At 51.4% G+C, this 19703-nt stretch overlaps 1 protein-coding gene across 1 annotated transcript; it reads left to right on the forward strand.

Annotated features, from left to right (window-relative positions):
* The first annotated feature begins 7411 nt into the window (after nt 1–7411).
* Nucleotides 7412–19695, forward strand: Cad88C (cadherin 88C). The gene is made up of 19 exons (XM_029111155.1): nt 7412–7466; nt 9888–9971; nt 10151–10302; nt 11519–11581; nt 12445–12618; nt 12793–12918; nt 13101–14017; nt 14135–14361; nt 14490–15766; nt 15871–16065; nt 16227–16352; nt 16476–16671; nt 16793–17016; nt 17135–17558; nt 17662–17954; nt 18084–18317; nt 18443–18618; nt 18804–18939; nt 19060–19695. Exons 1-19 carry the CDS (start codon nt 7412–7414, stop codon nt 19693–19695), a joined length of 5715 nt encoding a protein of 1904 aa, XP_028966988.1.
* The last annotated feature ends 8 nt before the right edge of the window (nt 19696–19703 follow it).

Consider the following 19703-nt stretch of genomic DNA (forward strand, 5'->3'; position numbering starts at 1 on the left):
TACAATGTGGCAACACAATAACACTTTATTTTCCCGCGACCGGCAGCGCGCTTGACAAACCGACAGCTTGGAGCGAGCGAATGTCAGTCGACCGACCGACTGACTGACTGAGAGCCGGTCACTTTGTCTATTTGGCTCTAATTACTGAATGCCCAAATCAGAAGTGGCTTAATTCTATTTTCTCCCATCGTGTCGGCAGTTTCCAGCCCCGACGCATCCTCGTTGTTTGGCCAGTTCCGGCTTGATGCTCTGCGTCGGAAAGCGCGTCAACCACCACTTGATCGGATCGCCGAATGTGGTGGCAAACGTCCGGGCGTTCGTGGCCTCTCGTAATTTAATACACGCACCCCCGTGAGCAATCGGGAGAAGCTGCCACCTGGGGATGGTGCGAAAAATCGTAAGACCCTTAGAACGAAGAGCCGACCCGAGAGCTCCAGAACAATCGTAGGAAACGGACCTGATCTTCACGCTCGTGGTGCCTGGATGACGCGACGTCACGGAGCGGCACAATTCCTCAACGACCAAAGTCGTCAATCGGAATCAGGAGGATGACTGTGGACGTAACGCCCGAAACAATTAAACGAAGAGACGATCCGATTCAATGCTATCGCGACGATCTGGAATAATCACAGGAAAATTAAATCTTCCCGATGCGGGTGGGTCAGGGAAGACCACCGATGGGCCTGTCCTCCTCGAGCCCGACCGCCGCGCCGATCGATTAGGTCGACATGCGCATGAGTTGGCTCGATTGGAGGAGAACTTCAGGAGCTTGGGCCGCTCGTTCGTGACCGAGTGCAGGGCCCACGACTCCCCGCCCGGCCAATCGAGCAGAGACACGGACGCAATCAATAATAACGATAATAAGGCGTTCTTGCGATCGGAGAAGTTGCGTCTATTGGACTGTGTGGCCTAAATAATCGCGCCAACTTCTTCTGATGGCTATTGTCAGTCTTAAGCAGGGCGTTTCCACGGAACGTCGACAACTAATCCCGTGCTTGCATCCGTTGTGGTCGGTCCATCGAGTCGATCGGTGGTCCGTCTGAGCGGTCGGCGAGCCCGCTCGGACTCCTTTCGGGCGACCTCGCGCAGTGAGGAAACGAGCGGAATCTGAGTCGAAAGTGTCTGGAAGATGACGGGGAATTTTCTAGGAAACGCGTCTTCGACACGCGATCTGTTTTGCGTCTGTAGCATGAATCTCCGAAGAGGGCTTCCATTCGGACTCGTTCCGTCTGCCGCCGTGAGCCGTCTTCAGGCGCGGCGCTCAAAGACCGAGCTTGTTACAAAACAAACATTTCGTGGCCGATCCTATTATGTCCACAGAGTCCGACTGGCTGATTAGGGATCTTCATCAGACTTTGTTTGTCACTACCGTTAGGAGTGGACTCGCGGGTCTCGCGTGTACGGCGACGGCATGATTCTGATCGTCACGCCTTGTCCCAGGGAGCCGGTCGATGGTGCCGGCGAACTTGCACACCGGAATGTCGCGTTCCACCCTACCCCGTCCAGCCGGTTCGCCCCTAGATTCTTTCCTGGAAGATGATCGGAGAAAGCGCAGCATCCGTCCCAGATTCAAAGGGAATATTTTTTCCGTGGTTCTTCATTCATTCATTATCTGAAGACGAATGGATACATCACTGTGATCGACAGCATTGCTTCCGACGGCACGACTCGGACGATCTTCGCTCGCTCAAGTCGGATCGTGTTTGCGGACATAGATGGACGGAGCATAAAAAGAAGATCATCATCATCATCAAGAACGACAACAACAACCACCACCATCGATGCCGCTACGACGGACATAAAAAACTCGACATCAATGCATGAGAGCGGACGATAAGGAAAAAAGCTCCCGTTTCCTCAAACATTGGTTAAGCGTACCATGAATTGAGCGTTTGGGAACCATGGATTATGGAATTGCTATTGCATCAGTCATATTGTCAATTCAGTCAGCTGGAGAGTCAGCCATCAACTCCGTTATCCGCGGGTCAACTTCGAAGATTCGGCGAGTAAATCGCCGGAATCGCTGTTTTCCCTGCACACAGAACGCTTTCGTGTACAATTGAGGCAACAGACCCGGGAATTGACGCGCCAATCGCGTTTCGGGCTAGTGCTTAGAAATCGATTGCCGTTTATCTACGACACTACGAGCGATGGGAAAAATTCGAGAACCGATACGATTCTCATAGCGAGGAGTTTAAGCCTCTGACTCTGACTCAAAGCGGTCCATCGACTTGGGCCCGGGCCCTTTCGATGAAGAAAGTCTCATTCAAGCGTCTATCCTTTTGTTCCTTGAATTGAAGAATCTTCAACTCAAGGCGCGGCGTAGTACTCTCGTCTTACATTAGCATCGGAAGGGCGACTGCAGGCACTGATTACGCGCGGGAAGAATGGTGGACCCGCAGAATGAGAAAATTTCTGGGCAATCGCGCCGACCACGGCCGAGGCAAAGTCATAGCTCAAGTTGTAGGAGGCTTCGGCATTAAAACGGACGACAGGAAGTTCGGGCCCCTCTGGACACGGCATTAAGCCTCTAACAGCAAAGCTAAGTTCAACTCTGTTCATGGTCCGTGCCACCGGTCTGTGTCCACCCAAGCGCATCCGACTCGCTGATTCATCAGAACCACCGCGACCAAGTCCACCACCAACATCACCGTCAACAATAGCCACGGCCCCGTCGCCCGCCCTGGCGGGCAAAGAGACCGGCTAACCCTTGATGAGTCATTTTCCAGTTCACTTTTTGGAGCACGAGCTCTGAACGGGACCGAATTGAAAACGTTTATTTCGTTGAAGGCTAGTGATCTTTCTCAAACTCCTTTGAACTTTCAATGGGGGCGATTAACAGCCTCCCCCCCCCTCTCAACGGGGGATTCACGATCGATCCGAGCGGATGTGCATGCGGTGGGTTTTCACGTCCGAACCGGTCGATGATGAATACCGTACATGGCGGGGCAATAGGAGTTCTCGGCGCAAGATACAGTTTTGTTGCGGGCGCGTCCCCGATTGTGACCGGACGACCACCAGATTTGACAATAGTCGGTCGCAAATGACAAATCCAGACATGGTGTTCTCGCAGGCGGAAGAGATGCGGTTCGATGCGGCTCGGCGTTCTTTCGGCAATCCCCAGTAATCTGTTGTTATTAACGTTCTGCACGGCCTTCGATACAACAGAGCGTGGGCGCTAAACGTGCTGAAGAGACTGATACGAACCGATGCTGTAATGCAGTCCTCGTCGATCGGAAGTTCAAACTGCTAGTCAGCGGAAAAAACGGGGGTCGAGAATCCTCATTGATGCTCGACAAACGAAGACGGCGTTTCGGGGTTCTTTTTCTCCGCCGAAAATCGAACTTCGGTTTAAGTGCCGCATAAGGTACTTACATCGTTTAAGTTGAGCTTGAGGCATTGTCTCCAGACTGAACGCCTTTTTTTCCTTTTCACGTCCATCGTAAATCGTTCGCTTTTGTGCATTTCATTCTTCTGCTGGAGCTTTGGAATCATTGGAAGTGGTTTCTCGTCGCCTCTCAATTTCGGGCGTGAAACCGAAGAGGAACGCACTGAAGTGTACCGGGAGTACGTGTGGTGGAGAAGTTTTCTTTTAATTTTTGCCCCCCTTTTGGTCTGTCAATAATGAGTTTTGTCGTCGGGTGGAAGGAATGTGTCTGGAATGGGAGGAGGGGGCCTTATTACGGTCAGCATACCCGCTTATTACGGTCATTGTTGGGGACCGCGCTTTAGACGCGTTCGCGCGCGATTCCATTCAAGCCCGCCGTGGTTGTCCGCGGTGCTCGACCGTAATCGCAACGTTCTTCTCTTTGAACCACCCGAATCGCGAGGAATTGTCACCCCGGCCAGTGTTCGACCAGCGGTGCGGAAGAATAGTGAAGCACCGAATTTATCTGATATCCGGCGCAAACTCGCCAGAATGCAAGTGCTATGAGGGTTCGAGAGGTCTGCCTCGCTGCGGAGTCCGAGATCTCGAGTGCAAGTAGGATTGATCATGATGAATACGGGATCGGGGGGCAGACCTATGGCGCGGATAGCCGACGAGAGAAGCTCCAGAGATGCCGAATTCGTGATTCCTCCAGACTCTTTCCCACTTCGTTTTACTCGTTTATCGTTCTCACACATAGATCCTGACCGGATTCGCATAGTCTCGGACGAGACTGCTGGATTATCAGGATTCTTTCACGCGGAGGACTCGAGGTGACGAACTCTATGCCGACGCAGGGGATGATCACGGTGGAAGAAGCGGTTCCTTGTCAGAGGGCCGCGAATCGAAGAGTTCGTCAAGCACTTCCGTCTCCCCATACAAAGATCCACGAGTGGATTGCTATTCCAAGGGCCCCGTACCAGCCTCCACGGGCAATCACTCAGGCCCTGGTCGCGCGGTCTGTTGACGGAAAAACGAGCAAAAAAAACGACCACCAGCCGAGAGCCCCAGAGACAAAAGGCCGGCTGTGAGTGTCACTGGAACTTCCCGTTGGGTTGGGCCCGTGGATCAGTCTGACCCGAAAATACGCCCCTCGAGAACGAAGTATGCTAGATCGCCGCCCGAAACGCTCCGATGCGCGGAACAAGATTGACTCGTCGCTGCCACGGCGAACTAACTAAACAATGTGAATCTGACTATGTATAAAACCGATCTCTTTTAAGTATTCCCTCGATGCAGAAATTACTCAACGGTCAGGACTTCTCTTCGACAGCAGCATCGAGGGTCGTGGCCAGCGCAAAGGTCAGCTGAGGGCGAAATTAAAGTTTGACCTAGTGAAACAATGCCCACGAAGGATGATATTCCCACGATTACTGAAACCTCCGTGCTGATTTGACATTAATGGACGGGACGTCGGAACTGTCAATGATCCCTCCACTGACTTGCTGATTTTCCAATAGATTTCAAAGGTATTCGTCGATAGACCGTTGGAACGATGGGTTCCCCGAGGTCTGCGAGCTCCGAATCTCAATCCTTCTTTTCTCTAGCTGCAAATAGATCTGAGGTCTCGAATGATGCGCTCTAATCGGGGAGGTTGTTATGAACCTCCCCATCAATCAGAGAAGGTAGGGCGACTTTTCGAAGAGCCACAAAGGAGGATGCCGTTCTCGGGAAGTTGCGTGAAGAGTCCACATTATAGAATGTTGGTCAAGAGTTTTCACAGTCATATCAAGATGATTTCTTAAAACGACCATAAAATCTATTTATTCCCCGCTACTGCCGCCTCGGTAGAGTCCATTGTTGCAGTATTTGTTTGATTTCTCTTCATGCAAGTGGGTGACTGAAGAAAACAATGCTCTTCAATATTCGTTCTGCTTTACGCTCGACTGAAGGTTCTGGAGGTAGATAAACAATAAGCATGTCGGTTGCAGAACCGCATGTCGAACTTACCGACTCATGCATGAACTCGCCTGATTTCTGTCGACGCGAATTCATTGTATCTCGACGCGGAAATTCGATAAGACCAGGCGCTTCCCTGCATGGTCCGTACCGAAGAAGGTCGGAGGCCTAATTTCGGCGGAACTGAAAGCTCAAGACGTGCTGGCGGCCCTCAAAGAGGGAATTTTCCCGAGCGATTTCCGCTGGCAGGATCGATCCGAAACATGTCCCGGAATCTCTCCGTGGCGAGTCTGGGATGAGCACACCATATGACGAGATGACGTTCGACGAGCTCGATCGGAACACCTTGAGGCGTTTCTTCTCTACCAGAAACACCGGAGTCGATCCGAACGCTCGTTGTTCTGCTCGTCCCCTACTCTTTCGTTACCAGTAGCGCGCATCTAGACGAGGGATCGCCGGCATCGCGAGTAACAGTTTCTAACGGTCATCTTAAGCTAAGTTGGACGGAGCCACAAGTAGCGTGTTGCGTGACTCGAACAACTCAAGTGGCCGTTCGGCCGGCTGCTGGCTCGTTCATTCGTTCGTCCATCCATCCATCCGCCGGTTCTCCCAGTCAGCACAGCAGCCAACCAAGCCTTTTCGGCTCCTATATGGTTGCCCGACTAAGTAATAATATTTCTGGAAAGTAGAACAGAGAAAACTGAGAAGGTATTTGTCAGAATGAGGTTCTTTCTATGAGGGTGTCGCTGGATGGCTTGCGAACTGGCTTGCGCGTCGAGCCGACGGAATGCATCCATTTCAGAAACGATGACATTTCTCGCGCCGAAGTGTCCATTCCAGCCCACCTGCCCATGTGGAATGAGTAATGTGAGGCTCGTCGTAGCCTGATTTGTGTTCTCCATGAAGACTACAAAAATGTTCACCTGGTGTAGTCGCGCGAATTTTCTCGCGCGTATTACTACGGAGAGAACTGTGGATCGAATGATCTGTGATCAAGGTGGTCGAGTCAAACTCTACCTCAAAGCTGGATAGCAAAGAAAAATGTTGTTTTGCTCGTTTTTTGCAAGGGGAAAGCTTGGCCATGAGCGGATGCGTTCCGCTTCTCCTGGAGTACGTCCGGCGCCGGGAGACGGGTCGAGTTGAGAGCCTTGACCTCGAGGCGGAAGTTCCTGCGTCGGAATCGCGAATACCGTTGGATGGATCGTCATCAGTAGATTGTGCATAGCTCAGGGTTCATTGCAGCCGGGGGACGGCGGGGGAATAAATCAGAAAATGTAGGAAGGGTAAAAAAGGGAAAATCACTCTGGTCCTCCAACAGAAGAGTGAGTCGCGGGTGACGACAAATTATTGGAGTTTTTTCCTTCGCGTCGGCGCCGCGCGGCGTCGTCTAGAAAGCGGAACGCTCGCTCGTTCGCTTATTCGTTGAGTCGCGCGAGCTCGATGGACGGAATGGAGTTGGTCGCAGCGTCCCAACGGCGCAGCATGAGTCGGTGACAAAGGTGACATCGACCCCAGTCCATAATGGTCGAGCTATGTCCTACCGTCCACGGTAATTGACTCGGCTTACGCCGAATAGATTTCACAGAGTTCGGAAGGGACCCCGGATTCGAATCGGGCTTACAAACTACCCACAATCATTTTTGACGACTCGCTGACTGCTCCGGTGCGCAACGGATAGAATTTCTTCGGGTGGGAGCGCGACGGTGGCGGAGGTTTCCACAAGCATAGTCCAGAGTACTCATAGTAGCATAATCTAGCCCCTACCACCGTGGAATCCGATGTCCGTGATCTTCCCATAGGAACGGTCGTCTTCCCGGGATCTCAGAACTTGGTAGGAACCTCCGGAGCCAATCAAGGCCACCATACAATATATTGAATAAGTGAAACTCCACCGCATACATCCGAGAGCAGAACAGGACACAAGGCGATATCCGGAGTCATGACTTGGGCCGAAGAAGGGGGGGGCTAACCAACCATTATTATTCCATTCCTGGCGGCCTAATCAAAATTATTCACGGGATATTCTCTCTTTCAGATGTTGCCTCGGTGACTCCGTGAGGATCGAGGTGATGAGGTATCGAAGCCATGGTGCTATTAATCCGCCTCACGCTGCTGCTCATCGCAGCGGCGAGCGCACAGGGTGAGTCTCCATCTGGAAACGGATTTCGAGAATTCTTCTCGGTATTCTGGTCCTCAATCACGCTATACTTATCTTTAACCCTATGATATAGGGTTAATGCAACAATCAACGATTCGAGTGCGTCATCCAGATAATCGGAAGAGAATTCAGGCTGTCCATGACTGGTCTCATCCGACCCCAAGCGAACGCGGGTTAATTCAATGGACTGTTCCATTTCGATCTTTGCAAAGCAAAGCATCGACACCTCCGTCGATCGTGGAGACGAGCTCCTCATTGGCTGAATTTGGCTGATTTCGTGCGCCCTGAAGACTACCGATGGGCACTTCCGCAAGGAACGCTCCACTATGACTAGGAAGGACCACTTGGTCGGACGAAGAAAAAACATTCACGCCGAGCGATTGACGGGTTTTGAAACACGGGTCAAAATAACTTATTCCCAAAGGGTAGAACCCTTGTTTTTAGAGTCGGACGAGCGGCCAATTTACTCTTCGTCATGATATGAAACCTTCCGTCTTTGTGCAGCGATTGCACTGCCGATGTGACTTGTAGCGTTTTGACCTTTAGACACTTGGCGAGGGATCCTGGATGTCTGAGAATCTGTTGTTTCGAATAATTGATGCTGATTCGTGTGGTACTTGTGTAAGCCGCTTTTGTGGAGCTTGTGTCCTGACGGTATGCAGAGCCAGGGCTTCCGTGGGGTGGAGACTTCGAGCGGGCGTGATTCGAGTGTAGACTGAGTACGATCGTTCCAAGCGAACAAAATCGCTAGACGAATCCATACGCGACAAAGATGACTGGGAATCTGAGACTGTCGGTCAGCGAAGCCCGCCGTGCTTTCCGGCCGAAGCAATGCGAAAGAATGGAATTCGAACAAAGACTTCACGAATTTCCAAATTCCGTCGATTTCGGTCCCTCTTTTAGAAAAAAACAGGAAAATTTCTGCTCTTACATGTGTACGTATGCAGGCTCTGTGAACCGTGGGAAAGCCTTGATGGGATTTCCCGTTACGTCCAGCTAAGTATCCGAGCGACGTTTTCGGCAAAAAAAATCATCGGGAGATTCTGTGAAAAAGTGTGGATGTGGTATTGTCATCGAATGACGGCAACGGACCATGCCGAAAAACTGACTGGAGTAAGAAGATTGAAAATCGCGAACATTACGATGTTCGTGATGAGCCACAACGACTGGATACGAATCATGATCTTCCGTTTTCGGATAAAGCAAAAAACCTGGGAAAGAAAAAACGACGCGACAACTCCGACTAAGGAGAACGAGTTTCTCCACTCGATTGCAATTTTATAACGGCACGGTTATTTTTCTTTCGCGGTATCGGTTCCTGTCGTCCACGATTTCGTTCGTCATCCCTCCGTCCATTCGTTCGCCGGATCGATCTTATCGAATATGATTCCATGGAAAGCAATTGTTTCGCCCGGGACAGCGACGTGCGGATGAAATTACGATGACACTCGGACAAAACTCGGCCAGCGACAACGATAGTGGAAGCGGTCGAGACAAGCGCGACAAACTTGAGCAACGACAGATAGGCAGGCTCACACCCCGTAAAAAAAGCCATGAAGTGGAATGAGACGCCAAACCTCGAGAAAAAAATCAAGAAAACGTGCAGACAGCTCGGCTAGGTGGCCGACTCGAGTTATTGGAGCGAGCCACAGAGACATGCGTCCGTCCATGTGTCCCTACGAGTCCACGGCGTTCTATCTTTTGGAATCTATCTTCCGTAGGCTCGGTCGCTCGATCGGGCTGTCCACTGAAGAGCGCGCATCTACAAATCGATGCCTTTCGTCACCTGTCGAGCATCGGAAGAAACTAGGCGGCAGCTCCACAGAATCATGACCGAGCCCAGTCAACTACTAGAACAACAGACCAGCGAGAAAACACCAGAATAGAAAAAATATCCAGAACACTTCGAGTCGGATTCGCATCTGCGACTTTATATTGACTGTTGCTCGCTCCTGTCATGACGAGGACCACCACCACCTCTACCGGGTCCGCAATCCGAACCATCCGAAGTGGCGTAAACTTGGTCTGGTTAGAAGACGCGTCTGCAATGTCCGATGATAGCCGTGTTTGAGCATTCTCTTCTGATCGATGGATCCACCCGCCGCTGCCTCGCCTGACAGCCCCAAAGTCTTCGTGGAGGCTAGCGCTCGAGTATCGCGAGTCAATCTTTCGGCAGCCACGAATTTTTGCTTGAAATCGCCGCCACGTTGCACGGAAGATCAGGGTGTGACGATTCTTAGTTTTGGTTTCATTATCATCTGCCGCCACACTTCGGGAACGCTCGCAGACTCCGAGACGCGATGTGAAAGCTTTGACTATTTAGCTATGAGAATTTACTCCCGAACTATTGATCGGCAATATTTTTTCCTCAGAATACTCATATCGCTACTCTTTTATTTGCAGCATTCAAAAACAACCTACCCAAGTTTGCCGTGGGAGGGCTGAGTGAACTTGTCGTCACGGTCAAGGAAGGTCCGGAGAGTTTAGGTGAATATAATCCCGGAGTCCAGAGAACGAGAGGAAGAAGAGCAAGCGAGGTTTCTCAGAATCGGAGATCGACTTCGCGACGCAATTATAATTCGGAGTATATTTGAGTCGAATGAGTGGTGTGTTTGACTGCATGTTTCATAGGGTGCATTGACGAATCGTGTGTTTTTTCTCGCCAGGCAAACCCCTATATCTGCTGAGAGGTGAGGATGCGGATGGGGATACCCTCACATTCGGAGCGCTCGGGCCTGACGGGAAGGAATTATTGCGATTCGAACGCAAATCGAAAACGGAGGCCGAGGTCTTCCTCAACAAGGAGCTCGACAGAGAGGTCAGTAGCAATGTGCCGTTGGAGAACAAGCTCCATTTCAGTCTTCCGACACGCCACAGTCGCGTATGTGTACATGGGGCAGCCGGGATGAACCCGCGGTCCAGGCTGCCCCGGGGCAGCTCTGCTCACCGCCGTTCACACGTGCTAAACAAGCACTTGCCAACGTTACTCCGTTGACGCGGTCAAGCAATTATCAAGAGGGCAATGTCGGGGGCTCCGAATGGCAGTGATGATTACTGCCGCAACAAGCGCAAGGATCCGCCGTAATCTTTTGAATTGGAGCCGACCGACGTCGAATTCCACGTTCCAGTGATGATCCTGAGTTGTTCTCAATGCGCGGATCACAAAGAGTTCGCTTCTCTTCAATTTTTTGCGATTTCATGGAGCCGACGGTCTATCGGACCGTACGTTGTTCTGTCCGTTTGTCGTTCTTTCGTCCGGTTGGATCTGCGTTGACTTCACATCGGTCCCGTCTCTCCCGATAGAGCGGTCCGTCAGTGGACGTCTTTGTTGCGTCCAGTGTTCTCGACTTGGCTGCTGCCGCGTACGAAATAATGTCCCGATGCAGCGCATCCCTTTGTCATAATTGAACAAGATGCGCATTTAGCAGTGAATTCCACGTCGACCAATCCTGTCCGCGGGGTTCAGAGGTCATCTTTTTGATTCGGGAATAAGCATGGCGGAGTGACCGCGAGCCGTTAAGCGCAAGGTTCACCCCCGCCGTCGCTACTTCTGTGCGGGGTAATCCCCTTCTATCAGGTCGGAGCTAGCGATGGCGGAATGCCATGGTCAGAAAGGCGTTCACCCACCCAATTAGAATGCAAATCGTTCCTCAAACAAATCATGGAAGTTCGCCGCTGACCGACGCGACGGCGGAATTTCACATGCCCAGAATCTCGAACGCGATGGGATCATCGTTCCCTCCACCAGGGATATTTTTTTCCACTCATTTGCGAATTTTCTATCTCTGAGACCTGCAATCTCAAAGACACTCCGGTGCGATCAGACCTTTTCCGTGAACTCGTGACAGTAAGGGAAAAGCACTCCCGATTCCCTGAAGAGTGATCATACTGACACTCCGGCGACCGATATTCTAGGAATGAGCAATGACTGATTTGAAGATTGAGACGAATACCTTCCATTGAGAACGTTCACGTAGGTACGTGATTGAGTACTTTGAGCGCGAAAATTAACGACATCCTCTTCTTCCCTTCAGCTTCGCGACTCGTATACCATCGTGTTGACACTCACCGATGGGAAGCTAGGCGACGGCCAATTCGTAAGTGCTCCAGAATGTTCTTAGGTAGCTCCTTTCTTCTCGGGTTTGTCGTTTAATGGACCCAATTTGGAGCTGGCTGCTTGCGTGTGAGAGCGAGTGAACAAACCTGCGAGTGTGCATGTGGATCTGGCCGCGCCGGCCAGACAATTGGGGAAAAGGGGCAGTCGGCGGAACTTTGGCATCTGGAACTATTGTGAAGCACTTGCCTTAGTTCAGAGGCGGACACTGTCGAATTCTGACAATTGAGTTGAATGGAGCCCGAATGGACTAGCGGGCCGACAGAAAAAAACCGACCTCCGAGGTCCAGAAGGGCGTCGCTCGCTCTTTTGCTCAAGACTCGAAGTACCATCAAGCGTACCTGGTCGGAGCGGCGAAGCGAACACGCCGACGCTCGGGACCTCGCAGCTCTCGGCAATTGTTGCGAATTCGTAATGAGATCACTCGGGCACTCATTTTCTTCTCTGGCGAGTCGTGAACACCAGCTTCCCGATTTCTGTCGTGATCCTCGTCTTCGCTCCTCCCGATTGAGCCGATCCCCCTCGGGACTCGCTGCGTCTGTGATGTTTGAAGCACGGCTGCTTTTCCGGAGACCCGTCACGGCGAGAAGCTCGTAGGGGTGAGGTGAGGTATTTCCCGAGATTCGGTACCGGAGTCGGCGAGGAAGAAATTTTTCATGGCTTCCCTCCAATCGAGTACTTCTTCGTCGTCCGCGGGCGATCTCAGGCCTGAGATCCGATACGCGGTATTTTCGCGTTTGTTCACGCCCTGGATTATAGGAAATCGTGCGGGGGGACCGGGTTCCGGCCGCATCCATTGAGAGGCACCAGGTCCTTATCGTTCATAGTTTCCATTCCATATTTTAGATACACCAAACGCTGGTGATCATCGTGGAAGACATCAACGACAACGAGCCCGTCTTCAAAGCTTACAAGACATCGCACATCCTGCCCGAGGGCGCTCGACCTCAGCTGGTCGATACTATAGAAGCGACAGACAGGGATCAGGGACCTTTCGGACAAGTAGTCTACCAGTTCCAGGTATGTGCTTCTAACGCCATCGCGGCTATTATTCAATTCTTTTGACTTCATTGACAGGCTCCGTCATTGTCGGCGGGGGGATCGGAACGCCGACGCGCGAAAATTCGTTAATAGCTGGGTGGGCCGAGAGTGCTCCGACTGACTGGGATATCGCTCATGCCCTTCCCATTGCAGAACACAGACGCCGAAACATTGTCCGTGTTCAAACTCCAACAGCAAGGTAGCCAGGCACGGATATCTCTGGTCGGCGCACTCGACTACGAAAGGAAATTCGTCTATGAGCTGCGAGTTCTCGCTATCGTAAGTCGCGACATCCGTAGATACAATGCTCTCATCTGCATATGAAACGAGGGAAATTCCCACCGATCTCTACAACGGATTTTTGAGTTTCATGTTTATTAGAATCTTAGTAGAATTGTTTAGTAGAACTGTTAGATTTCACAGTTCGACAGGAGAGATTCATGTTTTTTTTCGTATTCCAGGATCGAGCGCGGCAGGGTCCGCGACACACCGCTACCGCCGTCGTCATCATCAAAGTCGAGGACTTGGAAGATCAGCCTCCGGTTTTCACCCAAGTCCCTGCAATAACCCGGGTCGCCGAGGACGTCCCTGTTGGGTCATCGGTGTTAACAGTCAAAGCACAAGACGGCGACCGAGGGATTAACAATGCGATCAAATATAGAATCAAATCGGGAAACCTCCAGGGACTTTTCTCGATCAACGATGACACCGGAGTGGTTCGGACCAGCGGGAAATTGGACCGTGAATCGACAGAATACCGGAACGGGGCTTTCATTCTTCAAATCGAGGCTTCAGAAGTTGGATCGGCAATTGCAGACTCTGTCGCTCGTACCGAAGTCACGATCGTGATCACGGATGTCAACGACGAAACGCCAACGTTCCGGAGTCCTTTGTACTTCGCCGAAATCATTGAAAACGCTCAAATTAACGCGCCAATAACGTTCCTGGGCAACGCCACACCCGAGGTCTTCGACCATGACCAGGGAACGAACGGAACTTTCAGTTTGTTTCTGGACGATCCCAAAGGAACGTTTGAAGTGTTTCCGGCAGAAGTTGTCAACGAAGCGTCGTTCGTCATCAGGGTTCGGAGGCCGCAGTTGATCGATTTCGAAGACACCAAGGTCATAAAATTCAATGTCGTCGCAAAAGAAGTCAGCGGACTCAACCCCAAGACCTCATCCGCGGAAATAACGGTTTACGTCAGAGACGCGAACGACAATTTTCCACAATTCATGGAAGAGACATACCGAGCCCGCGTCCGAGAGGACGCTCAGGTCGGAACGGTCATTGCCAAGGTTCAAGCCGTCGATCGGGACTCGGAACTTTTCGGAACGGAAGGAATCCGCTACACGAGCATACGAGGACCGCTGGCCGACAAGTAAGTTCAGCTGAGACGATTCGATGGGTTGCCTCGCGCATGAAACTACGCAAGTTCGCGATCATCGACTTCTCAGGATATTCTTCCGAGACGCCTATGAGTTTTTCTCCTCCGAAGGTTACGTCTAGAACCCATTTCCGGGGAAGTAGTCGTGGCCTCGAACAGCCATGGATTCGATCGGGAAACGTTGTCGTCATTCTCTGTGACCATCGAAGCCCGAGACGAACTCGGCAAAGGAAGTCGGAACACCGTTCAATTGGAAGTAACGGTCGAGGACGTTAACGATGTAGCACCACTGTTCGACCTCCCGATTTATGAGGCGCGACTGCGGGAGAACGATCCGCGTAAGGAATCATCTTTGTCAAATTTCTCGATCAGCCACAGGCTAGATACACGAATGTTCCGGAACTGTGCCTCTCGAGCGAGCGCATGAGATAGAACTTTGATAAAATTGTAAACTTCACTTCCACAGAGTTCAACAACCCATTGACAGTTCATGCCACGGACGGGGATCAACCGAATACGCCCAACTCCGCTGTTCGATATGTTCTCATGGATCACACTAGGAACTTCACGATCAACCAAAGCACGGGCGAAATCAAACCGAAAAATACGATCAACTTCGAAGCCATACCCCAACCGAAAGGCGACATTCGCGTCATCGTGCTCACTGTGATGGCCGTAGACGCGGGGCAGCCCCCGCTGTCCACGAACACAACGGTGAAAGTTTTTGTGCAGGACGCGAACGACAACGCCCCAATCTTCAAACAGAATTTCTATCGCCAAGCAATCCCTGAGGACATCCGAGAGGGTAGCAGTATAATCCGCGTCGAAGCCACCGATGCCGACGACTCTCCGGCGTTTTCGAAAATTGCCTACAGAATCGAAACCGGAGCTCAGGACAAATTTGTCATCGACGCAACATCTGGTATAATTTCGGTTGCGCCCGGAGCTTATCTGGACCCCGACCGAACTTATCCAAAATCGAAGTTGCACAGCCTCACGATCGTAGCCTTAGACGGAGGACTCGGCGATCAGCAAATGTGGGCGGCTTGTCAAGTGAACATCAGCATCGTAGACGTCAACAACAAACCGCCTACCCTGCGACCCCCGGGGATCGTGCACATCATGGAGAACACACCGTCAGGAACCGAGGTCGGTCAATTAGTGGCAACGGATCCGGACGACAATCCAGACCTCAGTTATTCCTTGTGTAGCGGCGAAGAAGCTCTAGCCAGCGAAGCCAAAAACGAGGAGGGGACCGTCGTGCCATTCAATGGCACGGACACTTTCCGAGTTGATCTGAAAAGCGGGAAAATCTTCTTGAGACAGAGCCTTGATCGCGAGACGGTCGAAACAATCAAGATGTGCGTGCAAGTCATAGACGAGGCGGGAGTCACCAAAGATCAATTGAGCCAAGCTATTCTCAACGTGAAGGTTGGCGATGTGAACGATAACGCTCCGGTGTTCAGGAAACCCTTCTATAGAGAAGCGGTGACCGAAAACTCGAAAATCGGATCGCCTGTCGTGACTGCACGAGCCATGGACGTAGACAGGAACCGGACGATCACGTACAGTCTCGAGGGTCCATCGGATCTCCTCAGGCTCATCAGTATCGACAGGAAGACTGGGGAAGTCCTCGTGAGCGATAAGATCGACCGAGAAACAACCTCTTGGATCAATGTCACCCTCAAAGCCACGGATTCTGGATTCCCGCCACTGACCGGCATGACGTCGTTGAGCATTCAGGTTTGTCTCCCGAGTCGCATTCCCGCTCGTCCGCATCCTCTGATATAGCCCCTCGGGCTGAATTTTCTGATTTCCCCACGATCTTAGAAAATGATTCCCCCCAGGTCTTGGATGAAAACGACAACAATCCAGTGTTCGCGGAGGGTTCGACAGAGTTTCACATATCAGAGGACAGTCCCATCGCGACAGTTGTCGCCCAATTGACAGCCACTGACGCAGATGCGGGGGAACACGGACGGATCACTTATGCTTTGGACCCATCTGGAACCCATGGGAAATTCAAAATCGACAAAGACACAGTGAGTTTTCTCCTTCCGTTAATTTCGACCGAAGCCTTGCCTCTCTCTTCTAAAGTTCAATCATGGGAATTGCCAACCGATGCTGCGCACAGTCTCGCACATCTAGCTTCTCGATTCTCCAGTGCAAGGTTCTGAACCGCTTGATTCCCAATCATTTCCAGGGTGTCATCACGGTCGCCGCCGGTCTCGATCGGGAAGAAATCTCTCAATTTACCCTCATCGTCCAAGCATGGGACAACTACGAAGCCGGTGTGGGAACCGACCAGAGCCGCAGATCGTTCAAGCAGGTCAGTGAAAATAGATTCTAGGAGAACAGGACCCCTGGAGCCCTAAACGTTTCGCGCAGTATTTCCCCAAGCGGATTGCAGAATGCAATTCTGTCATCCTTACAAACGCTCTCCGACTCCCAGATAACCATCCACCTCAGTGACGTCAATGACGAGAAGCCAGTGTTCGTGAGACAACCGTCGGGAGAATGCGCCTCAGTGAGCGAATTCTTGAATCCCGGAGAAACAGTTTTGACAATAAGCGCCACCGACAAAGACGAGCCCGGCAGTCTCAACTCTCGGCTCGTATTCTCAATGGATATCGATCAGCCGGAAAACGGTGGGTCCAGTGATTTCGGGCAATTAATCCCGTTCTTTTCATTCGTTCTGCTGGGAACAGTCTGTATCGGAGGAGATGGGCAGGCAGCGAGCGACCTCATGGACCATATGACCGTTTTCAGATATATTCGAGGTCGAAACCCTTGCCGACAACCAGGCTCGACTCTTCACGAAAGTTCCTATTAGAGGCAAAGTTGGCAACTATTCACTAACATTACGTGCACGAGATCAAGGATTTCCAATTCAAAACGCCATGGAGAAGTTTAATGTATGCGTATTCGACGTGAACGATCACGCTCCCGTGTTCATCAAGCCTCCCCAGAACTACACCATCCGTATCCCAGAGGTGTGTCGACGTTCGATACCAGGCTGTCCTCTTTCTTCTATCGAAAGATTCCATTAGTAGGTCGAAAAGGTGTTTCCTCTTCCCGCTATTCACCGAAACGTATCCGCTTTCTCCACAGAATGCAACCATCGGCACCGTAGTGGTAGAAGCTCTAGCCGACGACGAGGACCACGGTGCGAACGCAGCCGTTAAATATCGGCTCAAGACATTGGCCAATAATCACTGGAGAACGTTCAACATCGACGAGAACACTGGCGTCATAACCCTCCGTGCTGCACTCGATCGCGAGACTCAAAAAGTTTACGAATTACGAGTCGAGGCCAGCGACCAGGGGTCGCCAACGCAGCTAACCAGCGACTTGGATCTCACAATTTATGTCACTGACGTGAATGACTACGCGCCAGAATTCACTCAGGACGTGTTCCAGCTGACGTTTACTGAAAATATGACGCCCGGTCAAGAGATGTATAAACTGCTCGCGACGGTGGACCGAGACGATGATTTCGGTCAGAACAAGCCGATACCGTGCTACTACATAGTGGGTAGGTCATTTTTCAAGCTATTTCCTCCGCTCGAGCTCCTCAGCCAAGAGTTCCGACCATAGTTCTACGATATCGACCCCAAACGGCTCCTGTCTCCTCTCAGGCGGCAACGACGACAATCGTTTCTCATTGGATATATTCACCCATCAACTCGTTACAACTGAGGTTCTTGATCGAGAAGAAAAGTCCCACTACACGCTGATCGTGCAAGCCTCGGACGACTGTTTCCATCAACCGAAGAGCGTCCTGAACTTCGACTCGAAAGACAACTCGCTGCTGCAAGTCGACATCAAAGTTCTCGACGTTAACGATAATCCCCCGCGATTCGTTAGCCGGGTATTCACAGGTGGAGTCACCACGGAAGCTAATTTCGGAACTACATTCATGAAAGTTCAGGTGAGCAGAGGTTCTCTCATCGATTGATCTAGCTTACCCGTCAACTATGAGCATCGATTGCTCCTATTCCCTATGTGCTCCGTTCCGCCGGCTCTTTGTTGAGTGATTTCTCCAAATTTCCATTTTCAGGCTGTCGACATCGATCAAGGCGAAAACAGTAAGGTGACCTATTACATCGACGGCGAAGTCGTGCGGACACTCACGGAGGGTTTGGACCCAATTCAAGGCTCACCATTCCTCCTGGATCGCCGGACTGGTGATATCGCCCTGAACTTCTACCCCCAGCGAGGAATGAAAGGATACTTCGACTTCAAAGTCACCGCTAATGATTCCGAGGGCCTATCGGACACAGCCAACGTTTTCGTGAGTTTGCAGATCACATTCATTCCTTTATTATTCAGCGTGCGTGCGATTCGACTATTTCCCGTAGGAAGATGATTCTGCGGTACGCCGTCGGATGATCTCACCTCATCTCCGTCGTCCCACAGATATACCTGCTAAGAGAAGATCAACGCGTTCGGTTTGTGCTCCGGTTGACTCCGGATGAGTTCAAGGAGAAGGAGCGGGAGTTCCGAATGGTCATGGCGAACATCACCGGAGCAATCGTCAATATCGACGATATCAAACTACACGAGAACAATGACGGAACCGTGGATCGGACGAAGTAAATGCTTTAAGGATTAAGATTATTAGAGAGTATTGAGCGAGATAAATTCCCCTCGAGAAGAGTCCGTGCAAAATATTATGAAATAAGAATCGATTGATAAAAATAGGTAATAATATAAACTGAGTCTGGACTGGTTGTTAAGGATTACGATGTCATGGATCACTCATGGATGACTTTTCCAGGAGCGACATCTATCTTCATTTTGTGAACCGCGAGGACAACACAATCATGGAAGTGATGACTGCCATCAGCCTCATCGATCAGAACTCTTTCTTCCTCGACAAGCTCTTCAAAGATTTCAACGTGCTTCATAGCGAGGTTAGTTCCGAACTCCTTCAAGTCGCAGCTGGTCCCCAAGGCGGAAACGTTTCTTCTCCGTCGTACTTCCGAGCTTATAGTATGCTCAACGCTAAAAACTCACCTATTTCCCTTTCGCAGCCGGCAGAGGCATCGATCGTCCGCATCGAGGAAGACGACCCTCTCAAAACGTGGCTGGTCGGTCTCGTCGTATTCCTCGTAGTCATGCTGATACTGGTCCTGTCGCTGTGCGTGGCTCAGAAAAAACGCTACCAACGTCAACTGAAGGCAGCGACGGTATCGGCCTTCGGTTCCAGCAACAACAGCATGGCCCACCGGCGGCACGATTTGCCCAACACGAACCAGCACTCGGTCGAGGGCAGCAATCCAATCTGGATGCATTCGTACGACAACGAATGGTTCAACAAAGAAGACGAGGAGTTACGGCACAGCGACTCGAACTCGCTCGACGAGAACGCCGTAGCCGACAACACGGACCAGGGTTCCGGGTCCGGAAGCGACGGCTACTCTACGTCGAATCTCATGAACGACCGCTACGTCATCAGCCCGCAGAGCCGGAGTCAAGCTCGCACGCTACAGAAAACCCAACAGCACAAAGTACCGGCCCCGAAGCCTCCGCCGCCGCCGCCTCAGCGTCATCACAATAGGAACAATTTCAATACCGTCCTCGATGTCGGAGTTGACTACAGCCACATCTTCAACGCCAAAATGGGAACGCCGAACCGTTTCGGGAAGCTCGAAGTGTCCGAACTCTGACATCGAAT

Source organism: Galendromus occidentalis, unplaced genomic scaffold (assembly GCF_000255335.2).
Source record: "Galendromus occidentalis unplaced genomic scaffold, Mocc_1.1 scf7180000077360, whole genome shotgun sequence".
Taxonomy (NCBI): Eukaryota; Metazoa; Arthropoda; class Arachnida; order Mesostigmata; family Phytoseiidae; genus Galendromus; species Galendromus occidentalis.